Below are 25495 nucleotides of genomic sequence, written 5' to 3' on the forward strand. Positions count from 1 at the left end.
AATGCGGTATAGATCATACATGTGCCATATACACAGAGACACAAATAGAGCACAGTAAGGCTTGGGCTACTTTCACACAGGCGTTTCTGGGTCCGCTTGTGAGATCCATTTCAGGGCTCTCACAAGCGGCAAAACAGATCAGTTCAGCCCCAATGCATTCTGAATAGATAAGGATCCGTTCAGAATGCATCAATTTGGCTGCGTTTGGTCTCCGTTGCGTTTTTGAGGCGGTCACTAAAACGCAGCTTGCAGCATTTTGGTGTCCGCCTGACGATGCAGAGCCAAATTGACTTACAATCTAAGTCAATGGGGACGGATCCGTTTTTTACTGACACAATATGGTGCAATTGAAAACGGATCCGTCCCCCATTGACTTTCAATGTAAGTCCAGATGGATCCGTTTTGACTTAGACTTTTTGTTGAATGAATAATGCAAACGGATCCGTTATGAACAGATACAAGCGTTTGCAAGACGGATGCGCACCGAACGCCAGTGTGAAAGGCTGATAATCGGGCAGATTACAGTTAACAAGTGTTTGTAGGAACGCTTGTTAGCATTGATCTGGCAGTGTAATAGTGCTGCTCGTTCATCCAGCGATCGTAGTCTTTCAGCAGGTGTAAAATTCATCGCTTGCCGGCGTCAGATTGTGCAGTGTAATCCTGATCTGCTGCCAGCAAACAATTCACTCCTCCACTCACTGAGAAGGAGATCAGCATATAATAGCAGCGCTCTCCTCCGCTGATGAGAAGGCTATTGCCGGGATGGAACTCTTCCCTCCCGACAATCGCCTGGCTGATCTGGGCTTGTAATATAAGCCTAACTCATATATACAGTTCTACATGTACCATATACACAGGGACACATAAGGTACAGTAAATGTTACCATGTATAATGTCAAACATGTTTCTACCAAATTATCGCCCAACAAAAAAATACTTAAACTCTCTAATAGTAGATGGTTTGGGAGTGACTCAGTAACGTCCTGGTAGGTTGTCACAGGTATCTGAAGCCATGATGACGGCATCCACAGCTGCTGGAGGTAGGGTTGCACTAGGTAACGAAGTATCGATACCCAATCGATACTTTTAGACCCGGATCAATTTAATACCGGGATTTGCTACTTACCGATACTAGGCTGCCCTACTGCACAGCCTAGCATCAGTTAGAGAACATGGCACCCGCCACTCTCAGCGCACGCCAGGTTCTACTCAGCAGCACAGTGGAGAAGGAGGCAGTTTTTCCCCACTGTGTTGCTGCTGCCACCAATGAGAGCAGGGAGGGGAGGAGGAGAGGAGGGGCTGTGACCACTGCGCCACCAAAGAAGATAATTAACCTGTTAATACAAGTGTAGGCTGCTGGCAGCAGCATCACATACCTGGCACCCGTCCTCTATGACAGGGCACAGCAATCAGCGCCTGAGGGGTTAATTGACGGGGATCGCAGTGTGCCCCCCCAACCCCCCCAGTATTATCTTTATTGGTGGCAGTGGCCACAGGGTCCCCTCCCCCCCTCTTCATTGGTGGTGCAGTGGCAGCTTCCGTTCGGAGCTCCAGCACTGTAATCGAGGGGCTCCGATAAGTTACCATGGCAGCCAGGACGCTACTGAAGCCGTGGCTGCCATGGTAAGCTCCAGGGCAGCAGGGACAGTGTGAAATCCTATTCACCGTAATAGATCTCTATTAGTGTGAATAGGACAAGGGATTAAAAGATCCCAGATTCTTGCCCCCCTAAGAGGGCTAATAGTTATTAAATAAAAAGTAAAAAAAAACACCAAAATATTAAGTTTAAATCACACACCTTTTCCCAATTTTACATATAAAATATATAAACAATACAAAAATAAACATATTACATATCGCCACGTCCAAAAAAGTCCAAACTAATAAAATATTTAAAAATATCTCCTATGCGGTGAACTCCGGAGCAAAAAAAAACAAAAAACACGATTTGCCATTTTTGGGTCACCTTGTCCCCCTCAAAAAATAGGTTAGGACAGTTCTATTATGGGCAGGTCGTTCCATAAAATACGGATTGCACCCGGCTTTTTTGGTGTTTTATTTTTTTTGCGTGGTATCAAATGGTATTGAGTATTGCAATACTTTTTTATGGACCAAAATCGAATCAAAATGTTGGTATCGTGACAACCCTAGCTGGAGGGTGCGTGGGGGAGGATCTATAGAGCAAACACAATGATCGAGGTGGTCCCACAGATGCTCAGTTGGGATAAAGTCTGAAGAATTAGAGGGTCAGGGTAGTACTCAGAAATCTTGGTCATGCTCTTCCAACCAATGTCAGGCATTTTTAGCCGTGTGACATGTTGCATTGTCTTGCTGGAAGATCCCATCCTCCCCAGGTAAGACAATCAGCATGTATGGATGTACATGATCTGCAAGGTTGGATTCATACCCAAATCGGATGAGAGTGGCTTCCACATGGATGAGTGGTTCAGGGAATGCCAAAAAAACATTCCCCAGACCATAAAGTGCCACCACCAGCATGTGTTCTTCCAGCAATGGTTGAAGGTCGTTTGTTCTCTGATGTTTCTCATCTGACATCCCAATGTCCATCCATTCCATGAAGAAGAAAATGTGACTCATCGGAGAAGATAACCCTTTGCCAATCAGCAGAGGTTTAATTCTGATACTGCAGTGAAAATGTAAGCCTTTTCTGCCAATGCAACCTCGTAGCAAAGGTGCAGTGACCATCCGTCTGCTTCAGAGCTCCATACACAGAAGTGTTTGCTGAACTGTTGTATTAGACACATGTCTGGTAGCCCCTGGTTCATTTTGGCATAAAGCTGCTCCACTGTAGAGTTTCGGTCTGCCCTCTCCCATCAGTGGCACGTGATGCTCTGCAGTTTCCATGTCACTTATTCACAATGGTGCCATTTGACCACTCACGATACACTTTCACAACAGCCGCACATGAAGAGATCATGATCTGCGCAGTTTCAGAAATACAGTCACCCTTGGGCTGAAAGCCAATAATCATCCCTTTTTGCAACTCTGATAAATCGCCCCTTTTACCTATGACAGCAACGAGGAATATGTGTGCAGACAGCCTATCTCACCCCTTATATACCCACCAAGCCAGCTCACCACACGTGAATTCAGGGCCGGTGCAAGGATTTTTGCCAACACAAGCAAAGCTACATTTTGGCGCCCCCCCCGCTTCTCCTCTCTGTGGTCCCGATATCTTCTCTCTGCTTCAGACAATGGCTGGTTTAAAGACCGTATTTTTCGCCCTCTAAGACACACCTAGGTTTTAGAGGAGGATAATAAGAAAAAAATATTTTCCATTACACCTGAGGTCAGACCAGCCATCAGCTCCCAATGTCAGCTATCAGACCCCCATGTCACATTTCTCCCCCTCCATGTCACATTTTTCCGCCCTCCCCCAGGGTGCGCCCTAAGGCGGCCGCTTGGTCTGCCTTATGGTAGCATCGGCCCTGCGTGACTTCCTTCGTGAGCTACACACTAACAAAAGTAGGAAGTGGTCATAATAATGGGACTGGATTGTGTATGTTTCTTGTTAAATGAATTGAATGCTAGAGCTGCAGTAAAAAAACGACTCAAGCAGACAACTAGCAGACAAAAAAAGGAATATAATTGTATAAGGGCTCATGCACAAAGCCATAGACATTTTTTGTGCTACGCAAGTTGCGGATATGCAAAATCCTGCCCCATGTTAGAACTCCCTATTCTTGTCTGAAAAACGAACAAAAATAGGACAAGTTCTATTTTTTTGCAGGGCCAGGGAACGGTGTGCTGTCCATTTCGTATGTAGCCCCATTGAAATTAATGGGTCAACATCCAATCTGCAAAAAATGAAGATTGGATGCGGACCAAAACTACAATCATATGTATGAGCCCTAACACTGAAGATTTAAAGAGCACCTGTCACCTCTTCTGACAGGTCTGTATTAGTAATGTAGTTCCATGGAGCAGGGGTACTTTGACATTTGGACATTTGAGCACATTTGTCTATATCCCCTATGCAAAGTTAAAACATCTTACTTTATTTCTCTTGAAAGGGTTAACTTATACTGTTTATTACTGTGTTACTGTATTTTATATATATGTTGTGATATATATATCCTGTTCATTATCAATGTATTTACATGGCTCTGTGGAAAGGGTTGATGAATTCTGAGAGACTGTTATGACTTTGAGAAGCTGGTCATTTTCCACAGCTGCCATAGGGTTTAAAGAAGACCATGTTTTGGAGGGAAACCCCAGACTTGTTTACCACCATGTTTTGGAGGGGAAAATCCAGACTTGTTTACCACCAAAAGCAGACAGCCTGACTGTCACGTTTCGGTGTGGGAGGGAAACCCACACTGAACGTAGGAGGGAAAGGGGTGAGGGGAAAAGGCCTGGAAACTAGAGAAAGGAGCAGGTCACCTCCTAGAGAAACCCTAATCAAATTCCTGACTGACTGCAAGTATGAACTGACCCTAGAGGTAGGTGAGTTCATACACAGGAACCTAAAGTCCTAATTCACCCTGTAGGACCCTGGTACTAATGTCAGGACAAGAGACAACCTGTTCCTCCAAATGGTAGGACGAACAGGAGTCTCCCTCAGGCCTAAACACAAATGAGAGGGAAAGGAGCAACACAAGATAACCAGAACAATAAACAAAAATAAAAGAATACACTTAACTTCAAATGACTAAGGAAGCTCAGGAACTCCACCGAGATCCACACACCAGCAATCCAAAACCAGACTGAAGCTATAAACCTTTAAAGCATATTGGGAAAAGCCACAATAAATAGGATAGGATAAATGACCACCGAAGCAACACCTGAGGCAAGGGGTGTGGCCATCACCAGAAACAACACAGACACAAATGAATCCACAAGGAACCTGTCAGATCAAACCACGTGTTGCCAATCTCACTGATCTCCTGGAACCTGTCATAAGAACAACTGTGAAACTGACCTTATAAATGTCTGGTTTTAGCCATGTTGTTATGTCTGGAAACTTGTTTTTGTCTGGAAAAACTGCTCTGTCATTGCCATTGAGTATCATTGAAGCTCTAATGTAAGTCTATACCAGACGGGAGTTGAAACAATGTATTTGTTTGTGCTTAGTTTCTCAACTCCACCTCTCCCACTAGAAGGTTCTAGTCTAGCTAGAAACTGTATATAAGGAGAGCAGTCAGAGCCCCTAGTGTTGTGCAGTTAGGGACCAGTGCTTGGAGGGTAGACTCATGCCAGTCTGCATGAGTGACCAGAAAAAGACGCTGAGATGGGGACGCTGAGCCACAGACCATGGGTCACTAGCCCTGTGACCAAGGAGCCACCTTGAACTACTAAGCTACAGACCATGGGCCCTTGACTAGGATGCCAGCCTTCTGAGAGAATGAGAGAGAGACAGAGAAAGGGACAGTTAGCTCAGGCCTTTCGTCAGCATCAAACTTTTTTTCTGCCAGGGAGGAGACTCTGCCAGACTACTGAGTGACCAGAAGAAGACGGGGATATGCTGCCACAGACCCTGGATCACCAGCCCTGGACCAGGGTACCAGCCGTCTGAAGAGGAGACTGGAGAAGCCAGCCCAATGCCTCGCCTGTATTGTTTTGTACCTGAATTCCTCCAATAAAGAATCACCCTGGCTTACTGCAGACCCTGACTCTCTGGACTTATTTCCCATTGGGGTACACCACGCCTTACCATCCCTTCCGGAGAGCAGCAAAGCGTGGTGACTCCTCGACAGTGTCTGGGGGGGAACAAGGTTAGCGTTGGGGCCACCCCAAACGCGTCTACTGCAGTAACTGCTTGCATTCCTCATGTATCCTGGAGCATCTATTCTTATGACAATATGTTATCTTTATGATCCTCAATTATTGCTACTAGACATTTATTAATGAATCTGCATCTGGGTGTTCCCAGTTGGGTATGTGTCCCTGCACAGTCTCATACTGGCAGCAGTGGCTGGTAACACCCAGATGCAAATCTATTTATATTTTTCTACTAGCATTAGGTCAGGAACTTAACAACAAAGAGTTATATGAAAAGACGCTCCAGAATTGTTATTACATGACGAATGCAATTATTTAGTGAAACAGAAAGATATCTAAAAGGTCCTTTTTGAATACCTTTCAACATCAACAGGAAAGCTGAGTGACCACACTAAAATCATAAATCTCCTGTTGTCCAAATCAATCAAGTTGTTATTTTTCTGGGAAATTCGGGTGACAATCTATATGGCCACCAACATAACTTCCACGGTAGTCAGGAGTTGTCAGCTAGCTTTCCAAATCTGCCGAATGGCAAAATTCTGAATCTAGATATAACTAGACAAACTGAAGAGGACAAACAGGCAGCTAGTTCTATTACATAGAACATCAACAAAAATTCCCTAACAAATGTCTCCCTTTATCTGCAGAAGCCAGCTAGGAAATCCAGGGGAAGTCTGCATTATAGAAGTTATATTACTGTACATAGGAGGCAGTGTTAGGCTACTTTCACACTAGCGTTCGTCGGTCCGCTCGTGAGCTCCGTTTGAAGGGGCTCACGAGCGGACCCGAACGCAGCCGTCCAGCCCTGATGCAGTCTGAATGGAGCGGATCCGCTCAGACTGCATCAGTCTGGCGGCGTTCAGCCTCCGCTCCGCTCGCCTCCGCACGGACAGGCGGACAGCTGAACGCTGCTTGCAGCGTTCGGGTGTCCGCCTGGCCGTGCGGAGGCGTGCGGATCCGTCCAGACTTACAATGTAAGTCAATGGGGACGGATCCGTTTGAAGATGCCACAATATGGCTCAATCTTCAGGCGGATCCGTCCCCCATTGACTTTACATTGAAAGTCTGGACGGATCCGTACGAGGCTATTTTCACACTTAGCTTTTATATGCTAAAATAATGCAGACGGATCCGTTCTGAACGGAGCCTCCGTCTGCATTATTATGATCGGATCCGTTCAGAACGGATCCGATCGAACGCTAGTGTGAAAGTAGCCTTATAGTAGTTATATTCTTTGCCAATTTTCTTTTTATTGTCACAAGTGTTCAAAGTAAACAGCAATCAACAATAGTATTCATATCAGACATGGCTAGGTGCGGTACATCCCAGAAGAATCCTGGTATTAGAGATAGGACATCACAAGATCAAAAATTCTCTATCATCTACAATGCAAGTCCCTTAATCAGGATGAGGGAAACAAGTATATCCTTAGTTATGTCGCCATGTTTTGAGTTACATCAATAGAATCAAATAGGAACATTCAAATACTCATAACAGACAGGGTTAGACAAACAATGCGGCGGGTGGGGAGGAAGGGAGAAGACGGGGGGGGGGGGGAGTACATGGTGGTCTTAAGGAGGTTATACAAATTTCCTAAACTGTTTCCATGGTTGCCAGATGTCAATGAATTTCTGACAGGAGCCCAACTCCCAGGAGGCAAGTTACTCGAACCTGTAAAGTTGGTCTGTCTTTTCAATCCAAGCTTCCTCAGAGGGAGGGGAGTCACATTTCCAGAACAGTGGGATTAACAATCTTGCCGAGATAATAGGCATCGTCGGGAGGCGATATGAGATAGACACTAGGGCACCAGAGAAAGATCAGCTTTGGGTCTAGCTGTATCAGTGGTTGTGGGGTGCAGATCTGATTAATGGACCGCTCAATTTGGGACCAGAAAAAACGTATCTTATGGCAAGTCCACCAAATGTGCAATAGTGTACCTGGTTCTGTTTCGCACCTCCAACACTTCCCTGGAAGATCTGGGTTCAATCTATGAGGAAAAACTGGGGTTTTATACCACCGTGTTAAAAGGTTATATGAGTTTTCTTGGATTGTGATGCAATGCGAAAAGCCATGTGAGTTGGCCAATATCGCCACTTTTGCAGGTGCATATAACGTAGTGGTAAGGTCCTGTTCCCAAGCATGTAAGTAGTGGAGGGCTGGAGGTGCGGAAGAAAGAAGCTCTTTGTACATAGTGGACAAAGCTTTGTTATTGGGAAGTGGTGAGCCTAGTTTCCTCTCCAGCCAAGTGGGGGGGTTATCAGGAGGAAGGGGTAATCTGATCTTTCTAATGTCATTTCGGAACCTAAACAGATGAAGGAACGGGCTACTTCTCGTTTGGGGTAGTTCTAAGATAGAGTTCCAATCCAGATCTCCGTTTACACTTCTGATGTCTCCCAACGTGAAGCCCTGGAGGGAGGGCCAAACGCCCGATGGAATTGTTTTGTCCTCATGGAGGTTGGCTTGTAAGAGGGGAAATGGGAGGCCTGTCTGGGGAAATCTCAACTCCTTAGTGATGTACATCTTGGACCATTCAGTCAACATGCCTTTCCATAGCGGGGATATATTGGCAGTGTTGAATAAGCAAGTGCGGATTCCCCATATAATGAGCTTTTCTCTATGGGATAAAAGGGCAGATTCCAGCTGGGAGCACATTGACGTCGGCTGACCCGCCAGCAAATCACGTCCTCTATTTAGCTGAGAAGCTTTGTAATAAAAGCGAATATCGGGGAGTCCAAAGCCACCAAATCGTTTTTCCCTATAGTAGTTATATTCTTGTACATAGGGACCAGTATAATAGTAGTTATATTCCTGTACATAGGAGGCAGTGATATAGTAGTTATAGTCTTGTACACAGAGGACAGTATTATAGTAGTTATATTCTTGTACATAGGAGGAAATATTATAGTAGTTATGTATATTCTTGTACATGGGGCAGTTTTATAGTAGTTATATTCTTGTACATAGGAGGCAGTATTATAGTAGTTATATTCTTGTACATAGGTGTTAAAGGGGATATTAATTATTGGTATTTATGCAAATCTCAATAATTAATATTCATAAATAGACGAAATCGTATTATGATAACTCCGCCTATTTATGCCTTAATGAATAACAAATCACTGCTGATTGCCTTACGCTAATCACTAACTACCCTAACTGCATGCGCCTTACTAACTACCGCTAGTAACCACACGTTACACAATAGGTATAAATATGACAGTATTTATTAATCCTTACAGAACATAACATACATAATACACTAATAATACAGTACCAACAATACACTACAACTATTACTGTGGCGCCTTACTACTACAAAGGGTGTTTATAACTATATATATCTATATCAAGGGAATAGGTATATATAGTTATGGCAACACACAGCAATGCAAGTACACACACTAATACGGTTCTGACTACGCTAACACAGTCCCAATTCCTCCCCAGTATCTAACTATAATACACATACATACACTTTACCAGAGGCCCACCCAATCCTGTCAATATACTCTCCCTACGGGGAATAACAAGGGGTAAATACAGACACTGCTGCTGCTGGGGTAAGCAGGGCAGCCGGGAAAGGGTATCAGGGGTAGCACTATACCAGGGTAGCGGGGAATAGGAGGGATCCTGGGGGAACACAGGGGGATTAGGCTCGGGGCAGGGGAAGGTAAGGGTTGCCAAAGGTTATGGGGGAAAACAGGGGCTATAGGGGAACACAGAGGGTTAGGGGCTCGTTGGTGGTAATCAGGGGAATGCAGGGGATCGTTGGTGGTATAAGGGGTTAATCAGGGGAATGCAGGGGAGTATATGTAGCAGGGGGGTATATAGAGCAGCAGGGGCGTATATGGCAGCAGGGGGGTATATGGCAGCAGGGGGGTATATAGGAGGATACTTAGGGTTTAATGCTCGTTGTCCAGGGGGGCTCGTTGGTCCAGGGGATGATTCTTCCTGCCGGTCGTCTTCTTGACCACTGAGCGGAGCGCCGCCGGTCTATTTAAACTTGGCGGCGCCCGCTCGCAGTCTCACTATTCGCGCCGTGCGCATGCGCACCGCTGGCCTCAATACGTGGGCCGGCGCGGTGACATGACGTCACCGCGCCGACCCGAGGATCTCTGAGCGCGCTTCCCGGGGGGGGGATCCTTTGATCCTCCCGCCTGTGAAGCGGACGCTTACCTCCGGCGCTGTAATTACAGCGCCGGAGGTCAGCCACTCAGAGGGGCATGGGAACTCTTTGTTCCCATGTCTCTGTTAGGAGCATCATCTCCGGCGGGGCCGGAGATGGTGACAAAGGGCAGAGGATCTTATTGATCCTCTGTCCTTTGTAGAGGCCGACGCTGGACATAATTGTTTTTTTTTTTTTTTTTTTTTGACACTTCCCTCAACAATAGGAGGCAGTATTATAGTAGTTATAGTCTTAGACATAGGGGACAGTACTATAGTAGTAACAGTATATTCTTGTACATAAGGGCCAGTATTATACTGTAGTAGTTATATTCTTGTACATAGAAGGCAGTATTATAGTAGTGTAAAAAGCACCTGGAATCATCGTGGATGGAAAGTATGTGTCACCAAGGTTCCTGGCCTCGGTGAAGTAAGAGGCAGTATGTGTCAGCAGCAGCTATTGCTAATTGACACCTTGAAATTTAGCATGGCTGTCATAGCTGATCCGGGACGGCTCTTACTGGGAGTAGTCAAAGTGCTGGTCAAATGCGGTCACTGGGAGCAGGCAGTTCTGAGAACAGCCCGATGAAGGCCCCCGGCGGCTGTTCTCAGAACTGCCTAATCCCGGTGACCGAATTTGATTTCAGACCGGCTGGCGGCACAGGCACAGGTAAGGGCTTACCTGTGCATCCCCAGACGGGTGAGTCTAACCTTACTAAACATGGCAGCGTGCATGTGTTCGCTGGCGAACACTGCGAACTGGCCGTCAATGTTGCAGGAACGTATGGAAACCGTGTTGCCGCTGTTAAAGGAACATATAGAGGCAGCTCAGCGAGCTCAAAGTCGGGTGTATAATTGGCAGGCTTGTGTCCGGATCTTTAACCCGGGAGATTGGGTTTTGGTTCTGGTACCGACAGTGGACAGTAAGTTACTGGCTAGGTGGCAGGGACCCTGCGAGCTACTCGAAAAGGTTGGAGAAGTAAGTTACAAGGTACAACAGCCAGGGCGGCGGAAGCCGAAGCAGGTGTACCATGTGAATTTACTCAAACCGTGGAAGGATAGGGAGACCAGTATTGACGATAGCCCACGGACGAGTTTTTTAGGGGGAGAGGTTCCGGCCCCTAAGTCTGATGTAAGGGAAGCAGTTGCCACAGTGAAGATTGCTGACAGCCTCTCCTCTAAACAGACTCAGTTTGTCAGCAGGAACATGGAGGCTCGGCGACAGGCCATCTCTGAGGAAGTACAACTAATGCTGCAACTAGACGTTATCGAGGAGTCTAGAAGTGAGTAGGCCAGCCCTTATAGTACTGATACCCAAACCAGACAGGACGTTGCGGTTTTGTAACGATTTTTGAAAATTAAACGAGGTATCTACGTTCGACACATATCCCATGCCCCGGGTAGACGAGCTTATTGAGAGGTTAGGACAAGCCTGGTATTTTTCTGTTTTGGACCTCACCAAAGGGTACTGGCAGTTGCCCTTAACGAAGACTCCCAAAGAGAAAACAGCCTTCATCACACACCGGAGGGCCAGTATAAGGTGTTACCCTTTGGTCTGCATGGCGCCCCCGACACTTTTCAAAGGCTAATGGACATTGTGCTGCGACAGTACGCTTTGGCTTACCTGGACGATATTGTCATCCACAGTACCGACTGGGAAAGTCACCTGCCCAAAGTGCAGGCTGTAGTAGACTCCCTTCAAAAAGCTGGACTAACCGCTAACCCATAAAAATGTGCGATAGGGTTAGAGGAGACAAAATACCTGGGGGATGTCATTGGGCGCGGAGTGATCAAACCCCAAGTAAATAAAATAGAGGTGATAAGAAATTGGCCCCGACCTGTCACCACTAAACAAGTAAAGTCATTCCTAGGAATGATAGGCTATTACATGAGATTTGTTCCCCACTTTGCAACTATAGCCGTGCCCTTGACAGGGCTCTTGAAGGGACAAAAATCAGTGATGGTTCCCTGGGATGAGTCACCGGTTTTGGTGATAGCTGACTTCATTAGGGAGTTCATGGTACAGACAGATGCCTCCGAAGTAGGCCTCGGTGCTGTACTCTCTCAGGAAGTCAATGGAGAGGAGAATCCCGTTGTCTTTTTAATCCGCAAGCTCACCCCAGCCGAATCCAGGTATAGTATAGTGGAGAGTGAGTGCCTGGCTATCAAGTGGGCACTCGAGTCTCTCCGCTATTATTTGTTGGGGAGAAAGTTTTGCCTGGTGACCGACCACTCCCCTCTCAAGTAGATGAGCCAGGCCAAAGAGAGAAATGCCTGAGTCACCAGGTGGTTCCTGTCCTTAAAGAACTTTAAGTTCTCAGTGGAACACAGGGCAGGCCGGTTGCAGGAAAACGCGGATGCCCTGTCCCTGGTATACTGTATGTCAGGTGTTCACCAGCTCAAGCTCAGGGTTGAACAAAGAGGTGGGGGGGGTATGTAAGAAGGTACCTGGAATAATTGTGGATGGAAGGTATGTGTCACCGAGGTTCCTGGCTTCGGTGAAAAAGGGCCGGTATTTTATGTGTCAGCAGCAGCTATTGCTAATTGACACCTTGAAATTTAGCATGGCTGAAATAGCTGATCCGGGATGGCTCTTACTGGGAGTAGTCAAAGTGCGGGGTGAGTGACTACTCCCCATGTTCCAGGCCGGGTTTTGCCAGGCATAAAAACCATCCAACACTGCCAGGTGTGTTAGATTTACCTCCCTCTGACAGTGGAGCTCAGGAGTCTGTGTGCTGTGAACTGTGCTGTGCTGGGATTTGAGGTTTAAGTCAGGCTGGAGGCCCCTCTAAAGGTGAACAGGCCGCCTATGGACTTGATGAGGCTGAACTGCTAACGGGGTGTGAATTAACACACAGGAGAAAGGGTGACTTCTATTGTTTATGGACTTTCCTTGTGTGTGAACCAACACCAAGCCACCTGCGTTTTGTCATACACCTTATCTGCATTTTGTTATACACCAATGTATGAATAAACACTGCTGTTTGATTCAAGAACTGTGTACTTTCCCCATATACTGCATCCACTAGTCCTAACTACCAGAGCGAATCCCCACAGTAGTTATATTCTCGTACATAGGGTCAGTTTTATAGTAGTTATAATAGTTATATTCTTGTACATAGGGGCAGTATTATAGTAGTGCTATTCTTGTATATAGGAGTCATTATTATAGTTATACATAGGAGACCGTATTATAGCAGTTATATTCTTGTACATAGGAGGCAGTATTATAGTAGTTATATTTTTGTACATAGGGGGCAGTATTATAGTAGTTATATTCTTGTACATAGGAGGCAGTATTATAGTAGTTATATTCTTGTACATCAGAGTCAGTATTATAGTAGTTAGTTTCTTGTCTATAATGGGTGGTATTACAGTCATGTTGTGTGTTGTAGGCTGCTTCCACAATGATTTTTGGGGCAGGATGTACGAGGACGGTTATGTAGATGTTCAACTGGTAGAAAGTGAAGAGTCTCAGCAAGATGTCTGCGAAGCTCAGCCAACCATAAAATATTTGTCCTACTCCACAGGGAAATTTAAAAATGGTAAGTTTTACTCTAACATATTCTGGGCTTTATATGTTTTTTAGTAATCCTTTAATTACCATGTCACAGTCTATCTCTACCTCTAATGTAGATAGTAAAAATACATTGGAAATATTTTGCTTGGACTGGTCTTGTTCTTGGTCTTGTCACAACTTTACTAGGTTATTGTTAGCTCAGATCTCACTGCTGGTTCAGCCTGTCTCTACCCAACGTGAAGTATGAATATAATGATTCCTTTAACTTAGTGATCCATTGCTTCATTCTGGTAAAAAGTAAATACAATCCATATGTAAATTAGCAGTTAAAGGGAGTCTGTCATCAGAATCTCCGATTATACACTGCTTACATAGCGCTGTAGCATTGCTATAGATGAGTCAAATGGTACCTTTGTCCTCTTGTTTTGATGTTCACCAGGGCCAAAAACGCTGTTTTATTCATATGTTAATGAAGGCTCACAAGTGCCCAGGGGCGGCATTCGGGCTGTAAGTGCCCAGGCCGCTCTGCCTTCTTCTCACATATCCCCTCCCCAGCCTGTTGCTTGGCCTGCCCTGTAAGGATACTTTCACACTACCGGCAGCCTTCTCTGGCAGGCTGTTCCGGAAGGTGAGCAGCCTGCCGTATCCGTGCTGCCGCTAGTGCACGCGTGCCGCCAAAGGTCCGCTCAGGCCCCATTGACTATAATGGGGGCAGGCCGGAGTTCCGACGGCAGCACGGCAAACATGGCGAGAGGCGGCTGGAATAAAACTACGACATGTTGTATTTTTATTCCGGCCACCTCTCGGCATGTTTGCCTTGCTGCCGCTGGAACTTCGGTCTGCCCCCACTAGCGGCAGCACGTATCTGGCAGGCTGTTTACCAGCCGGAACAGCCTGCCAGAGAAGGCTGCCACGTGTGTTAAAGTAGCCTAAGCCTCTTTCATTATCCAGTTTACTGTATGAGATCCCGCCTGCACATGAGCACTGTGATGACCATTGTGGGCAGCAGCATCGTTCCATGCAGTGCGCATGCGCGGGCAGGATATTGGCAAGTACACTGGATGACGCAAGAGGCTTATAGGGCGGGCCAAGCAACAGGCTGGGGAGGGATTATGTGAGAAGAAGGAAGAGCGGCCTGGGCACTTACAGCCCAAACGCCGCCCCTGGGCACTTGTGAGCCCTTATTTACGCATGAATAAAACTGCGTTTTTGGCAGTGGTGAACATCAAAACAAAAGGAGACAGGTACCATTTGACTCATCTATAGTTATGCTACAGTGCTATGTAAGCAGTTTATAAAGGCAAATTCTGGTGACAAACTCCCTTTAAGTACACCAAGGGTGAGCCCAAGTCACTCTGTGCACCATTGCTCTTCTTGCTCCCTCTCTCCCCTTCTTGATTGGCAGGGCCAGGGGTTATGACTATGCAGGATAATGGCCTTGCCAATCAAGAAGAGTAAGGGCTGTCTCACACGAGCGAGTCCATTGCGGGAATCACGCTCCGTGTGTGAGTGTGATGCTCTGTTCTGGACTTACAGGAGCGCACAACATTATCTTGATTTATAATGCTATGTGTCTCTGCATGGCCTTTTTTCCACAGAATCATAGTGACATAAATCTGTCAGTATGATTCTGTAGAAATAAGGTCAAGCAGAGACACATAGCATTATAAATCATGATAATGCCGTGCACTCCTGCAAGTCCAGAGCGGAGGATCACACTCACACACGGAGCGCGATTCCCGCAATGGACTCACTCGTATGAAACAGCCCTAACAGGCTAGAAGGAGGAAGGAGGAAGGAGGAAGAGCAAGAGTGCACCTAGTGGCTATAACCCACCCACTGTGCACTTAACTGCTCAATTGCAGATTGATATGGGGACAGGCTCTCTTTAATCTGTGAACATCCAAATGGTCTGATTGACACTTGAACGTCCACTGCCTGCACTAGGTGTTATGGTTTAATGAACTGTGTGCAGCGTGGGCTATCTCTTTCTAGCAAACCTAGCAGCGGCCCTGTATAGCACATGGATCCAGAGATCTCCCAATGCATTGTTCCGATTGCTCTGCTAGACTTATATCAATCTGGCAGCTCAAGAGCAGTGATGGCTAGTTCGCATTGTTCGCCCGCGAACACATGCGGGCTGCCATCTTTTTTCGCAAGTCCGGCGAAGCACAGGTAAGCCCTTACCTGTGCCGCAAGCCGGTCTGAAAACAAATGCGGTCACCGGGAGCAGGCAGTTCCGAGAACAGCCCGATGAAGGCCCCCGGTGGCTGTTCTCGAAACTGCCTGCTCCCGCTGACCGCACATGTTTTCAGACCGGCTCGCACACAGGCACAGGTAAGGGCTTACCTGTGCCTCGCCGGACTTGTGAAAAAAGATGGCAGCCCGCATATATTCGCGGGGGCGAACAATGCGAACTGGCCATCACTGCTCAAGAGGAGTGTCTTTTTTGCTGCAATTCAGGGTGTGTGTCCTTTCTGCTACAGTGGTTTTCCTATCACAACTCAAGAGGCAGTTAAAGGATGAAACTGAGCATGTGCGGCCTATTCAGTGAGTCGGACAAACAACAGGTTGCGCTATACAGATACATTTTAGTGAGAAACTCAGTGGCTATACAAAATTTTTAATTACGTGCGATTACAAACATTCAGATCCAGGTGCAGGTTTTAAAACCATAGAATATTTTTCATGGTACGACGCCTTTAAATACAAACTGAAAAACAAGCAATACGTTTTATTATCTAGATGTCAGAATTCATTTGTTACAGTGTTAAGATGGAGCTTCTCATCCAGAGTTACTGGCAGATCTATCACTTTACTCATTTACTTTTTATTTTTCTGTTATTCAGGAGCAGTTGGACTCTGTAATATCGGTGTGACAAATTGTCTAAACCCACTGCTACAGATGCTGTATATGTACAAAGCATTTACTGATATACTGTGCCGGTGAGAAAAATGTTGAATTTCTCTTGTTTTGATCTGCTTGTTCAGTGTCTCCACAGAGCTTGCTGGTGATCTGCATTCTAGGAAGTAACTATCATCTTTACCCCAGGCTCTGTACAGAAATTTGACGTAGGAGAAAGTATAGGAGTAGGATTTCTTGTGATGTAATGTTGAGGAATGTCTCATTCACATTCCATACACCCCAGCTTACACAGTGGCCCCTGTTCCAGGAATGAATGATTTATTGTAATGCGCCCCCAGATCCCTCATGCACACCAGAGGCAGAAGCACCACCCTTATTACTTGTACATATAATTTGTGGAACAGAGGGGAGGGAGAGTGGTGGTATTGTACGATGTAGAGGAGGACAGCCAGCAATAACACTGAGGCAGTGGTTGCTACTGAGGCAGTGGTTCCTACTGCACACAGGAAACAACAGCGCAACAAGCACTAAATTTAGACATGTAACTGACCACGCAACAGTCTCTCCACATACCACATACCGTATATACTGGCAGTCCTGAGAATTACGACCACAAGCTACTGTCCCTATTCGGAATGAACAGTTCGGTATGTCAGGTTAATGATTGTGTCTAGAACACTCTCCACTGCTTCTCTGTTCTCATTCTGGACTCACAAGGTCTTACTGATGAGACCTCCGTCCAGTATAAGGCCAGTAAGCCTCCTGGGTTGCTGCTGCGAACTTGGCTGGTTCCACTCTTGTATCATCACTCGATGTGTGACCATCTCCCACTGAGACCCTACTCTGGTACTGCTCCTGGAGTTCTGCAGAGGCTGCTCCATCATGCCAGGCTCCGATTAACTCTGTCCCAGCATACACTGTAGGCCAGGAATACTCTAGTAATGTTTCTAAACGTCTACATACCTGGGTCTACCGTCAGGTCAAGGTCCAAGCCGCTAAGTAAAAAAAATAATAAGAATGGACAACACTGGTGCCAAATGAACCACACCTCTAAACCTACCTATTCCCTGACCTCCCAGGTGTCCCTCTTTGCTCCATAAATGTCCCTCTTTTTGATCTGTGGTATAGATTTTCATTATTGCATTTACAATATTGATCAATAAGGTGTTTCACTGGTTCCTCGCTGTATATTAAAGCCCACCTTGTATATTATTTCATAATTTGATGCAATTAGAATTTTAGACATTTCTATGTTCAGATAATGTTTGCGATATTTCGTAAGAGAAAACTATTGAAGTTTATAAATATGTAGGAGAAATGGATCTTTCACACAACTAATCATATGTCCCTCTTTGAACATTCAAAAGGTTGGAAGGTATATATTCCTTATTATGATGACCACACAGTAATAGTGCCCCTCGGAGAGTGTGATGCCCCATTAGTGCCCCCCTCACAATGGTATGGTCCTTCAGTGAGTTCTTATACTCTTACAGCAGGGTGATCCCTTGGTGCCACCACACAGTATGATGCATCTTTAGTGCCCCTGACACAGTTTGATGCCTCCTTATACAGTATGATACACCTAGGTGCCTCCTTACAGTAGGATGAGCCCTTTTTAAAGATGACTATCTGAAAGCACCATGCTTTATATATTTATTTGGTATAGAGTCATTAAAACCTGTAATTTATATCTTTGATTTTCCCACCGCCTGTGAAATGCTATCTCTTAGGCCATCTGTGTTGTGAACTCTGACACTTGGTTCCAGTCACTGTATCTGGCATGTATGCCAGCTTTCGGCCACACAAAAAATACTACATGTAGAATTTTTTGTCTGGCCGAAAGCCAGCATATATGCCAGAAATCTTAATGAGGATCAGTGGCGCACAAATCTGGCTATGCAGGATACTTTGAACTTCAGCAGTCTGTTCCTCCACCGGATTTGAACCTGGCCTTATGTACACTTGTACACACAATGCTATCAATTATTGATAACACCTCCTCCCTGTACTGATTCAGTAGGTGAAAAAAGCTAAGATAAAAATGTATAAATTACAGGTTTATATCACTCCGCTCGGCTCCTCCTGCTCTATAACATGGCGCTTTCAGATCACATTGCATTTTATGGTGACAGGTCCTCTTTAAGTGTCCCCAACACAAAGCGATGTCCTCTAAGTGCTCCCTCACACAGTATGATGCTCCCTTAAATGCCCTCTCACAGAATAATGCCCCCTAACAGAGTGATGCCACCTGTAGTGGCTTCCACACAGTATGATGTCCATTTAAGTGGCCCCCCACACACACAGAGTGATGAGCTCTAAGTGCCCCCCACACATTATGATGTTCCATTAAAGGGGTTGTCTGGGTTCAGAGCTGAACCCGGACATACCCTTATTTTCACCCCGGCAGCCCCCCTGAGCCTAGCATCAGAGCATCTCATGCTCCGATGCGCTCCCGTGCCCTGCGCTAAACCGCGCAGGGCATGGGTTCTTTTGTTTTCAATAACAACTTCCGCCCGGCAGTGTGTTCGGTGACGTCACCGGCTCTGAGGGGCGGGCTTTGGCTCTGCCCTAGCCGTTTTACTGGCTAGGGCAGAGCTAAATCTTGCCCATCAGTGCCGGTGACGTCACCAGGGTTCCTGTCAGCCCCATGGAGAGCCCCGGTACGTCACCGGAACACCTAAAAATGCCTTTGCCCTGTGCAATTTAGCGCAGGGCAAAGGAGAGCATCAGAGCATGAACTGCTCAGATGCTCCTGTCAGTGGGGCTGCCGGGGTGAAAATGGAGGGATGTCCGGGTTCAGCTCTGAACCCGGACAACCCCTTTAAGTGACCCCCACACAGTGATGCCTCCTCAAGTGGTCCCTCACAGAGTGAGACACCCTTAAGTGGACACCCTCATAGAGTTAAGGCCCCTTAAGTGGACCAACTGCACAGTTATGCCCCCTCATAGATTGCCCCCTCATAGTCAAGCCCTTTTTGGTAACCCCCTCACAGAGTTATGTCCCCTTAGATCACCCCCCATTTAATGATGCCACATAACCCCCCACATCATAGCATGCCTCCCAAGTGTCCCTCTTTTTGACCCAAGACTCTCTGTCCCTCTTTGATCCTTAAATGTCCCTCTTTTTACTTGGGAAATTAATGCATAAATGTGCGTTAATAAATTTACTAAATTGCTCCTTACTAAAGTGTCTGTATGGTCTCTACCTGTATATTAGACCAGAACTTCATTATTTGGTGCAATTTGGACCTTAAAATATCTATAATCCGATGATTTATGTGCTAATATTTAAATGGAAAAACTGCTGTGATGCGCGCCGCACAAATTGCCCCTCTTTGCGATTTTCAAAAGTTTAGAGGTATGTCATAGGTATGCCTCCTTTAGTGGACCCCCCCACACACAGTTATATTACCTTAGATGGCCCCCATACAGTGATGCCGCATCATAATTATGTGCCCCCTACACACAGTTATACCCCCTTAGATGGCACCCCCGCTTACAGACTTATAAGTGCTTCCACTTAATAATAATTACCCACCGCACATTTCTCCCATGAACAGAACAGAGCTCATCTGCTTTTCTGTCTGTGGATCAATGCAGCAAGTGCAATGATGTCACTACATTGCACTTGCCAGCATGGAATTACAAACAGCAGGGGACTGGTGAAGCAGAGCGGACGGTTCCCTGCTTTATCACCATTGTATTCAACTGTATCTGCCTCCTGAGGATGCACATACAGTTGAAGGCGGGACATACAGGGGTCCGGACAGCTGGCAGGGTGGTCAGATGTCTGGTTTTAGACCGGACAGTCTGGTTTTCTGGCTCCCTGTCCTCCAGCCAGGGCAGGGCCTGGACAGACGCAAGGATGTCTTCCTGTTCTGTAGCATCACGCTCAGACAGCAGCATTGTGCTATCTGAGAGTGAGCTGAAGCTACAAACTGACTGACTGAGGCTTCCCTCACCCCCAGTCAGTCCCAAGAGCCAGCGGACATGGCTTCCTGTGATATACTGAGGGGAAAGAAGCAAACCCCCCCACCCCCACCCAGCTCACCTGACAGACTTCCAGTTGTTTTCCCCCTCTTTTGCCGGCAGCAGGGGCGTGGCTTAGCCGAGCTGGGGCTAGTGGGAGCTGGCATGGTGGCCTACAATGTCCGGTTATGAGGGGACACCCAGTGGCCACCCTTCTGGCAAGTGTGGTCCGCTAGCTTTAAGCATTACCCTGCTTTTATAGTTCTGCCTAGAATGTATGGGCTTCGTCCCTCGGACCAATAGACAATGAATGGGCCTGCCACTCATCAGGACGGGAACATGGGAGCCCTATTCTCAGGATTGGTAGGGTCCCAACAGGTGTACCCCCAGCGATCAGTTAGGTATCCCTTATCCTGTGGATAGGGAATAACGTTAATACTTAGCGCAACCACTTTAATCTTATCACACACTAGACCACACAGAATACCTACAGCCCCATAAATAGAACACTTGCTTTTCACCACCTGTCATGTGACCTAAACCTGTCAGGAACCTGTCAGGAGCTTTTAGGGCTCATGCACAGAAATGTATTTTCTTTCCGGGCCCCTTCCGTTTTTTTGCGGACCGTATGCGGAACTATTAATTTCGACGGGTCCGCCAAAAAACGGAAGTTACACCGTGTGCATTCCATTTCCATATGTCCGTATTTCCGTTCCGTAAAAAATAAAACATGTCCTATTATTGTCCGCATTAGGGACAAGGATAGTACTGTTCTATTATGGGCCAGCTGTTCCATTCCGCAAAATACGAAATGCACACAGACGTATTTTTTGCGGATTCGTTTTTTTGCGGACCACAAAATACATGCGGCCGTGTGCATGAGCCCTAACACTAGCCCTGTTCTCTTTGTGTCTCATGGACACTAGGTGGCAGCAAAGTATTGGAGGCACATTATTGCATATTTGCCAAATCTCTGACCTAAAGGCTCCTCGGAAGAGGGGAGACGACCTGGATTACCAGTTTATAAAGCTCCTGCACAACGCATGAAAGACTGCCTTCTTTTGGAAAGCAGCCCTTCATGAACAGAAGATTATGTGGCACCGGGATGTTGCATCAGTCCCAGCGCCCATACGTGCTCTGAAAAAAGGTGATACATTATGAAAAGAGGAATGACGTGTCACGAAACTGGAAGGGTCTATATAGAAGGCGGCGGATAATGATGCACGACACTTGTGTAGCAAGACAATGATACACAGACACTTGTGTGGTAAAACAATGGTATATGGACACTTATGTGGCAGGGCAATGATACACTGACACTTGTGTGGAAAGACAACGATACACTGACAATTGTGTGGCAAGACAGTTATAAGATGGACACTTGTGTGGCAGGACAAAGATACACTGGCACTTGTGTGCAGGATAGTGATAACACGCACACTTGTGTGGCAGGACAATGATAGACTGACAATTGTGTGGCAGGACAGACAATTGTGTGGCAGGACAGTGATAAAACTGGCACTTGTTTGCCAGGACAATGATACACTGACACTTTTGTGGAAGGATGATGATACACTGACACTTGTGTGTCAGGACAATGATATCCGGACACTTGTGTGGCAGAACAATCATAACACGGACACTTGTGTGTCAGGACAATAACACGGACACTTGTGTGTCAGGACAATAACATGGACACTTGTGTGTCAGGACAATAACACGGACACTTGTGTGTCAGGACAATAACATGGACACTTGTGTGTCAGGACAATAACACGGACACTTGTGTGTCAGGACAATAACACGGACACTTGTGTGTCAGGACAATAATACGGGCACTTGTGTGTCAGGACAATAACATGGACACTTGTGTGGTAGGACAATAACACTGACATTTGTGTGGTAGGATTATGATACACTGACATTTGTGTGGTAGGATTATGATACACTGACATTTGTGTGGCAGGACAATGATAACACTGATACTTGTGTGGCAGGACAATGATATACAATGATACACTGACAGTGTCATCGTGTTTTTTGCAGAGTTGGGAAACCAGATGACAACGTACTCGCAGAGAAGAGGCTGCCTTATGAACTATTTGCCCTGTTTGAGGAAATGCAAGATAGTAAAGAAGATGCTGTACCCCCATACCGGGTGCTGCGCTGTCTCCAGATGCTCAAAGTGATGTGTGAGTTTTTGGGGAACATGGAAAAGTGAGGAAATCATAGTACAGTTCGGAGAAAAAATAGGGAATAGATATAACACATAGAAGAAGGTTTGCAATATTATAGTGGAATTCACAGTATGACAGAGGGGTTCACAACAGTCTAGTAGATTATATATTGTGGTTGTGTCATTTCACAGCATTTGTTCAGGTCGATGTTGCAGATGTCTTCACCTCCTTCTGGAATCATCTTCTCCAGAACATTCCGGATTCTGACCTGGTAAATACTTCTGTCATGGGGGAGTGTGCTATAGTATCATGTTCACTGAGAAAAAAGATTTCCATTGTATCTCAGTGTATAAATTCAAATGCAGAATGACTTGCGTGTTCCCTCAGATGCCTCCTTTCAATTATACCAACTCCACAAACCTATCAGACATCCAATTTGTATCCAGCCACTCCTGAATGTTGCCAGGCACCCCTTTGAATCCATGTCATCCATAATGGACCCACAAATCACCAGACACACCAGAACTGACATTTTAAGCATTGGATTAAACGCCCAACATTACTAGACTGGCCCCAAAACCTTCAGATAACCCCTCTGAACTATATCAATTAGGCCTCAAGATGGTAAGATGATTATTGGCAGCTTAAAGTTTAACTGTCATTTAATACTTTTTCTGTAGGGGCAGTGCGTGTGTTTTTGTAATACACTCTTTTGGGGAAACATGGTCATTTTATATTTGAAAACCATGTAAAGTCTTCTACTGAACACCGAAGATACCAGATAAATGTATGATGCCAAGGCTTCTCAGCCTGCCTCTGGTTTTCTTGCCCAAGCCCTGCCTTCATATATATGTATGTAATGTACATTATTAAAAATGATTTGACATGCTTCCTTGAAAACTGGTTATTGGTTCCTCTCTGCCTTCTCAGCATGTCTCTGGTTAGTGCTGAGAAGATAGGAGCAGGGCTGTAGCAATCAAAGCAATCAACACTCATGGTAAGTATACAGGAACATAGTACACTTTCTGCCAGAGCTGATCAATGCAGTCCCACTCTTCCCCCTATCTTATCAGTGTGTCTTTGGTTAATGCTGGTAAGATATGAAGCAGCGCGATCAACACAGTAAGTATACAGGAACATAGTGCACTTACTGACATTGACAGTTACACTTGTAGCATACTAACACACAAAACGGCGAGATACTCTATAACATTCTGACTGAACTACCCAGAACATCCCTATACTCCATTTGAATCCCTCTGTCTTTGCAAAGCATCTTCTGACTACAATTGTTTCCCAAGATTAGCAGAGACCTCAAGTTATCCAATCCACATACAATTAATATCTGTAACTTCCATCTTGGTCCAGGAAGAAAAGCTGAGATCGCTGTATAATATCCCTCTGGAGGAACGTCTCACATGCCAAAAATGTCTTCACCAGCGCTCTTCCCACTGCGACCGTTTGATCCTACCCCTCAGAGTTTCTCGCTCCAAATATCACAGAAAATTGACTCTGGTGAGTTAAACATAAAGCCTGTGAATTATCAACTGTGAACAGAGATGCTAAGAGGGGGCTCCACATTCTGACCACCAAAAGATCCTCCATGAGTCCACTTCAGGACACGATTATGGCCTGAAGGGCAGGATAGGGGAATTTTTCAAAAGGAGAAAGTGGAGCAGTTTCTCATAGCAATCAGTGAGATCAATGCTGTCATTTTTCACAGTACCTCTAATAAATGTGGCCTGAAATGTGACTGGTCACTATGGTAACTGCTCCACTTTTCCTTGATACCAGTTTTGATAAATCTCTCCTAATATTCCCATTCATTGGTTAGTTAACTATATAGTTGGCCGGGGCAGACTGGCAACTTAAAGTGGCCCTGGAAAAAGTATTAAAAGTGTCCCCGTTTTGTAGTTGGGTCCAAGTTGATGGAAGGCAGGGCCAGCAATACCATATTGTGGCACATTATACCACCTGTCACGTTCGGGTGTGGGATGGAAACACCACACTGAACATAGGATGGAAAGGGGTGAGAGAATAAAGCCTGGAAACTAGGGAAAGGAGATCGACACCTCCTAGTAAACCCCAATCAAAGTCCTGATTAACTACCAGTATGAACAGACCCCAGAGGTAGATGAGTTCATACACAGGAATACCTAATGTCCTAACTCGCCCTATAGGATCCTGGTACTAATGTCAGGACTGAGACAACCTGTTCCTCCAAAAGGAAGAACGAACAGTCTCCCTCGGCCCTTAATGCAACTGAAAGGGAAATGCAACACACAAAATAACCCAAACAAAATACAAAAGGGAAAGAAAACACTTAACTTCAAGTGGCTATGGCAGCACCAGGAACTCATCCGAGATCCACACACCAGCTATCCACAACTCAAACTGAAGCTATAAACCGCATAGCATAGTGGGAGAAACAACAATAAATAGAGAAGGTTAAATGACCATAATAGCCACACCTGGGGAAAGAAGGTGTGGCAAGCACCAGAAATAACACAGACGTCATTTGATCTAAATGGAAACCATGTCAGATAAAACCACGTGTTGCCAGTCTCACCGATCTCCTGCCACCTGTCGCGGGAATGTCTGTGACACCACCACAATAGTGCCAAATACCACAGTCCATCACAAAATACTGCCAGCAGCACAAAATACATCCCCAAAAACTTCCACTGGACAGCCGTGAGGAGGGCTTAGGAGGCCCCCCAGTAAGGTCTATGTCCTCTGGAGTTGGCACTTTTCACTGTCACTGTGCACAAAAACTTATTATGCCTATAGGAAGTGAATCAACTTAGTTTTTTTGCAGTGCTGCCACCACTATATGAGCGTGACATTTTTACCATGTGAACCTGAATCTTGCATGAATGTGTTTGTCAGGAGCGAATGCTTTGGAGATACTTCCGCTCCCAGGAGCTATTTGAAGATGAGAATTTCTGCCCAACATGTGGAAAAAACAGCAGAGCAAGTAAGGTAACTACAGTGCAATATCCTAAGCCCGTCCCTATTGGTGAACTTTAGATTGTAAGTTCTAGGGCAATGATCTAC

General features: G+C 45.8%; 1 protein-coding gene across 2 annotated transcripts in view; it reads left to right on the plus strand.

Moving 5' to 3' along the window:
• USP18 (ubiquitin specific peptidase 18) overlaps positions 1–25495 on the plus strand; it is a 40052-nt gene that overhangs the window by 1996 nt on the left and 12561 nt on the right. For both annotated transcript variants that reach the window (XM_044281338.1, XM_044281339.1), the window contains exons 2-7: positions 13302–13451; positions 16276–16372; positions 22308–22453; positions 22630–22709; positions 23807–23953; positions 25328–25420. In XM_044281338.1, the coding sequence (XP_044137273.1) occupies positions 13331–13451; positions 16276–16372; positions 22308–22453; positions 22630–22709; positions 23807–23953; positions 25328–25420 (684 nt within the window). In that variant the 5' untranslated portion in view covers positions 13302–13330. The remainder of the gene's footprint in view (positions 1–13301; positions 13452–16275; positions 16373–22307; positions 22454–22629; positions 22710–23806; positions 23954–25327; positions 25421–25495) is intronic.

Source organism: Bufo gargarizans, chromosome 2 (genome assembly GCF_014858855.1).
Source record: "Bufo gargarizans isolate SCDJY-AF-19 chromosome 2, ASM1485885v1, whole genome shotgun sequence".
In the NCBI taxonomy this organism is placed as follows: Eukaryota; Metazoa; Chordata; class Amphibia; order Anura; family Bufonidae; genus Bufo; species Bufo gargarizans.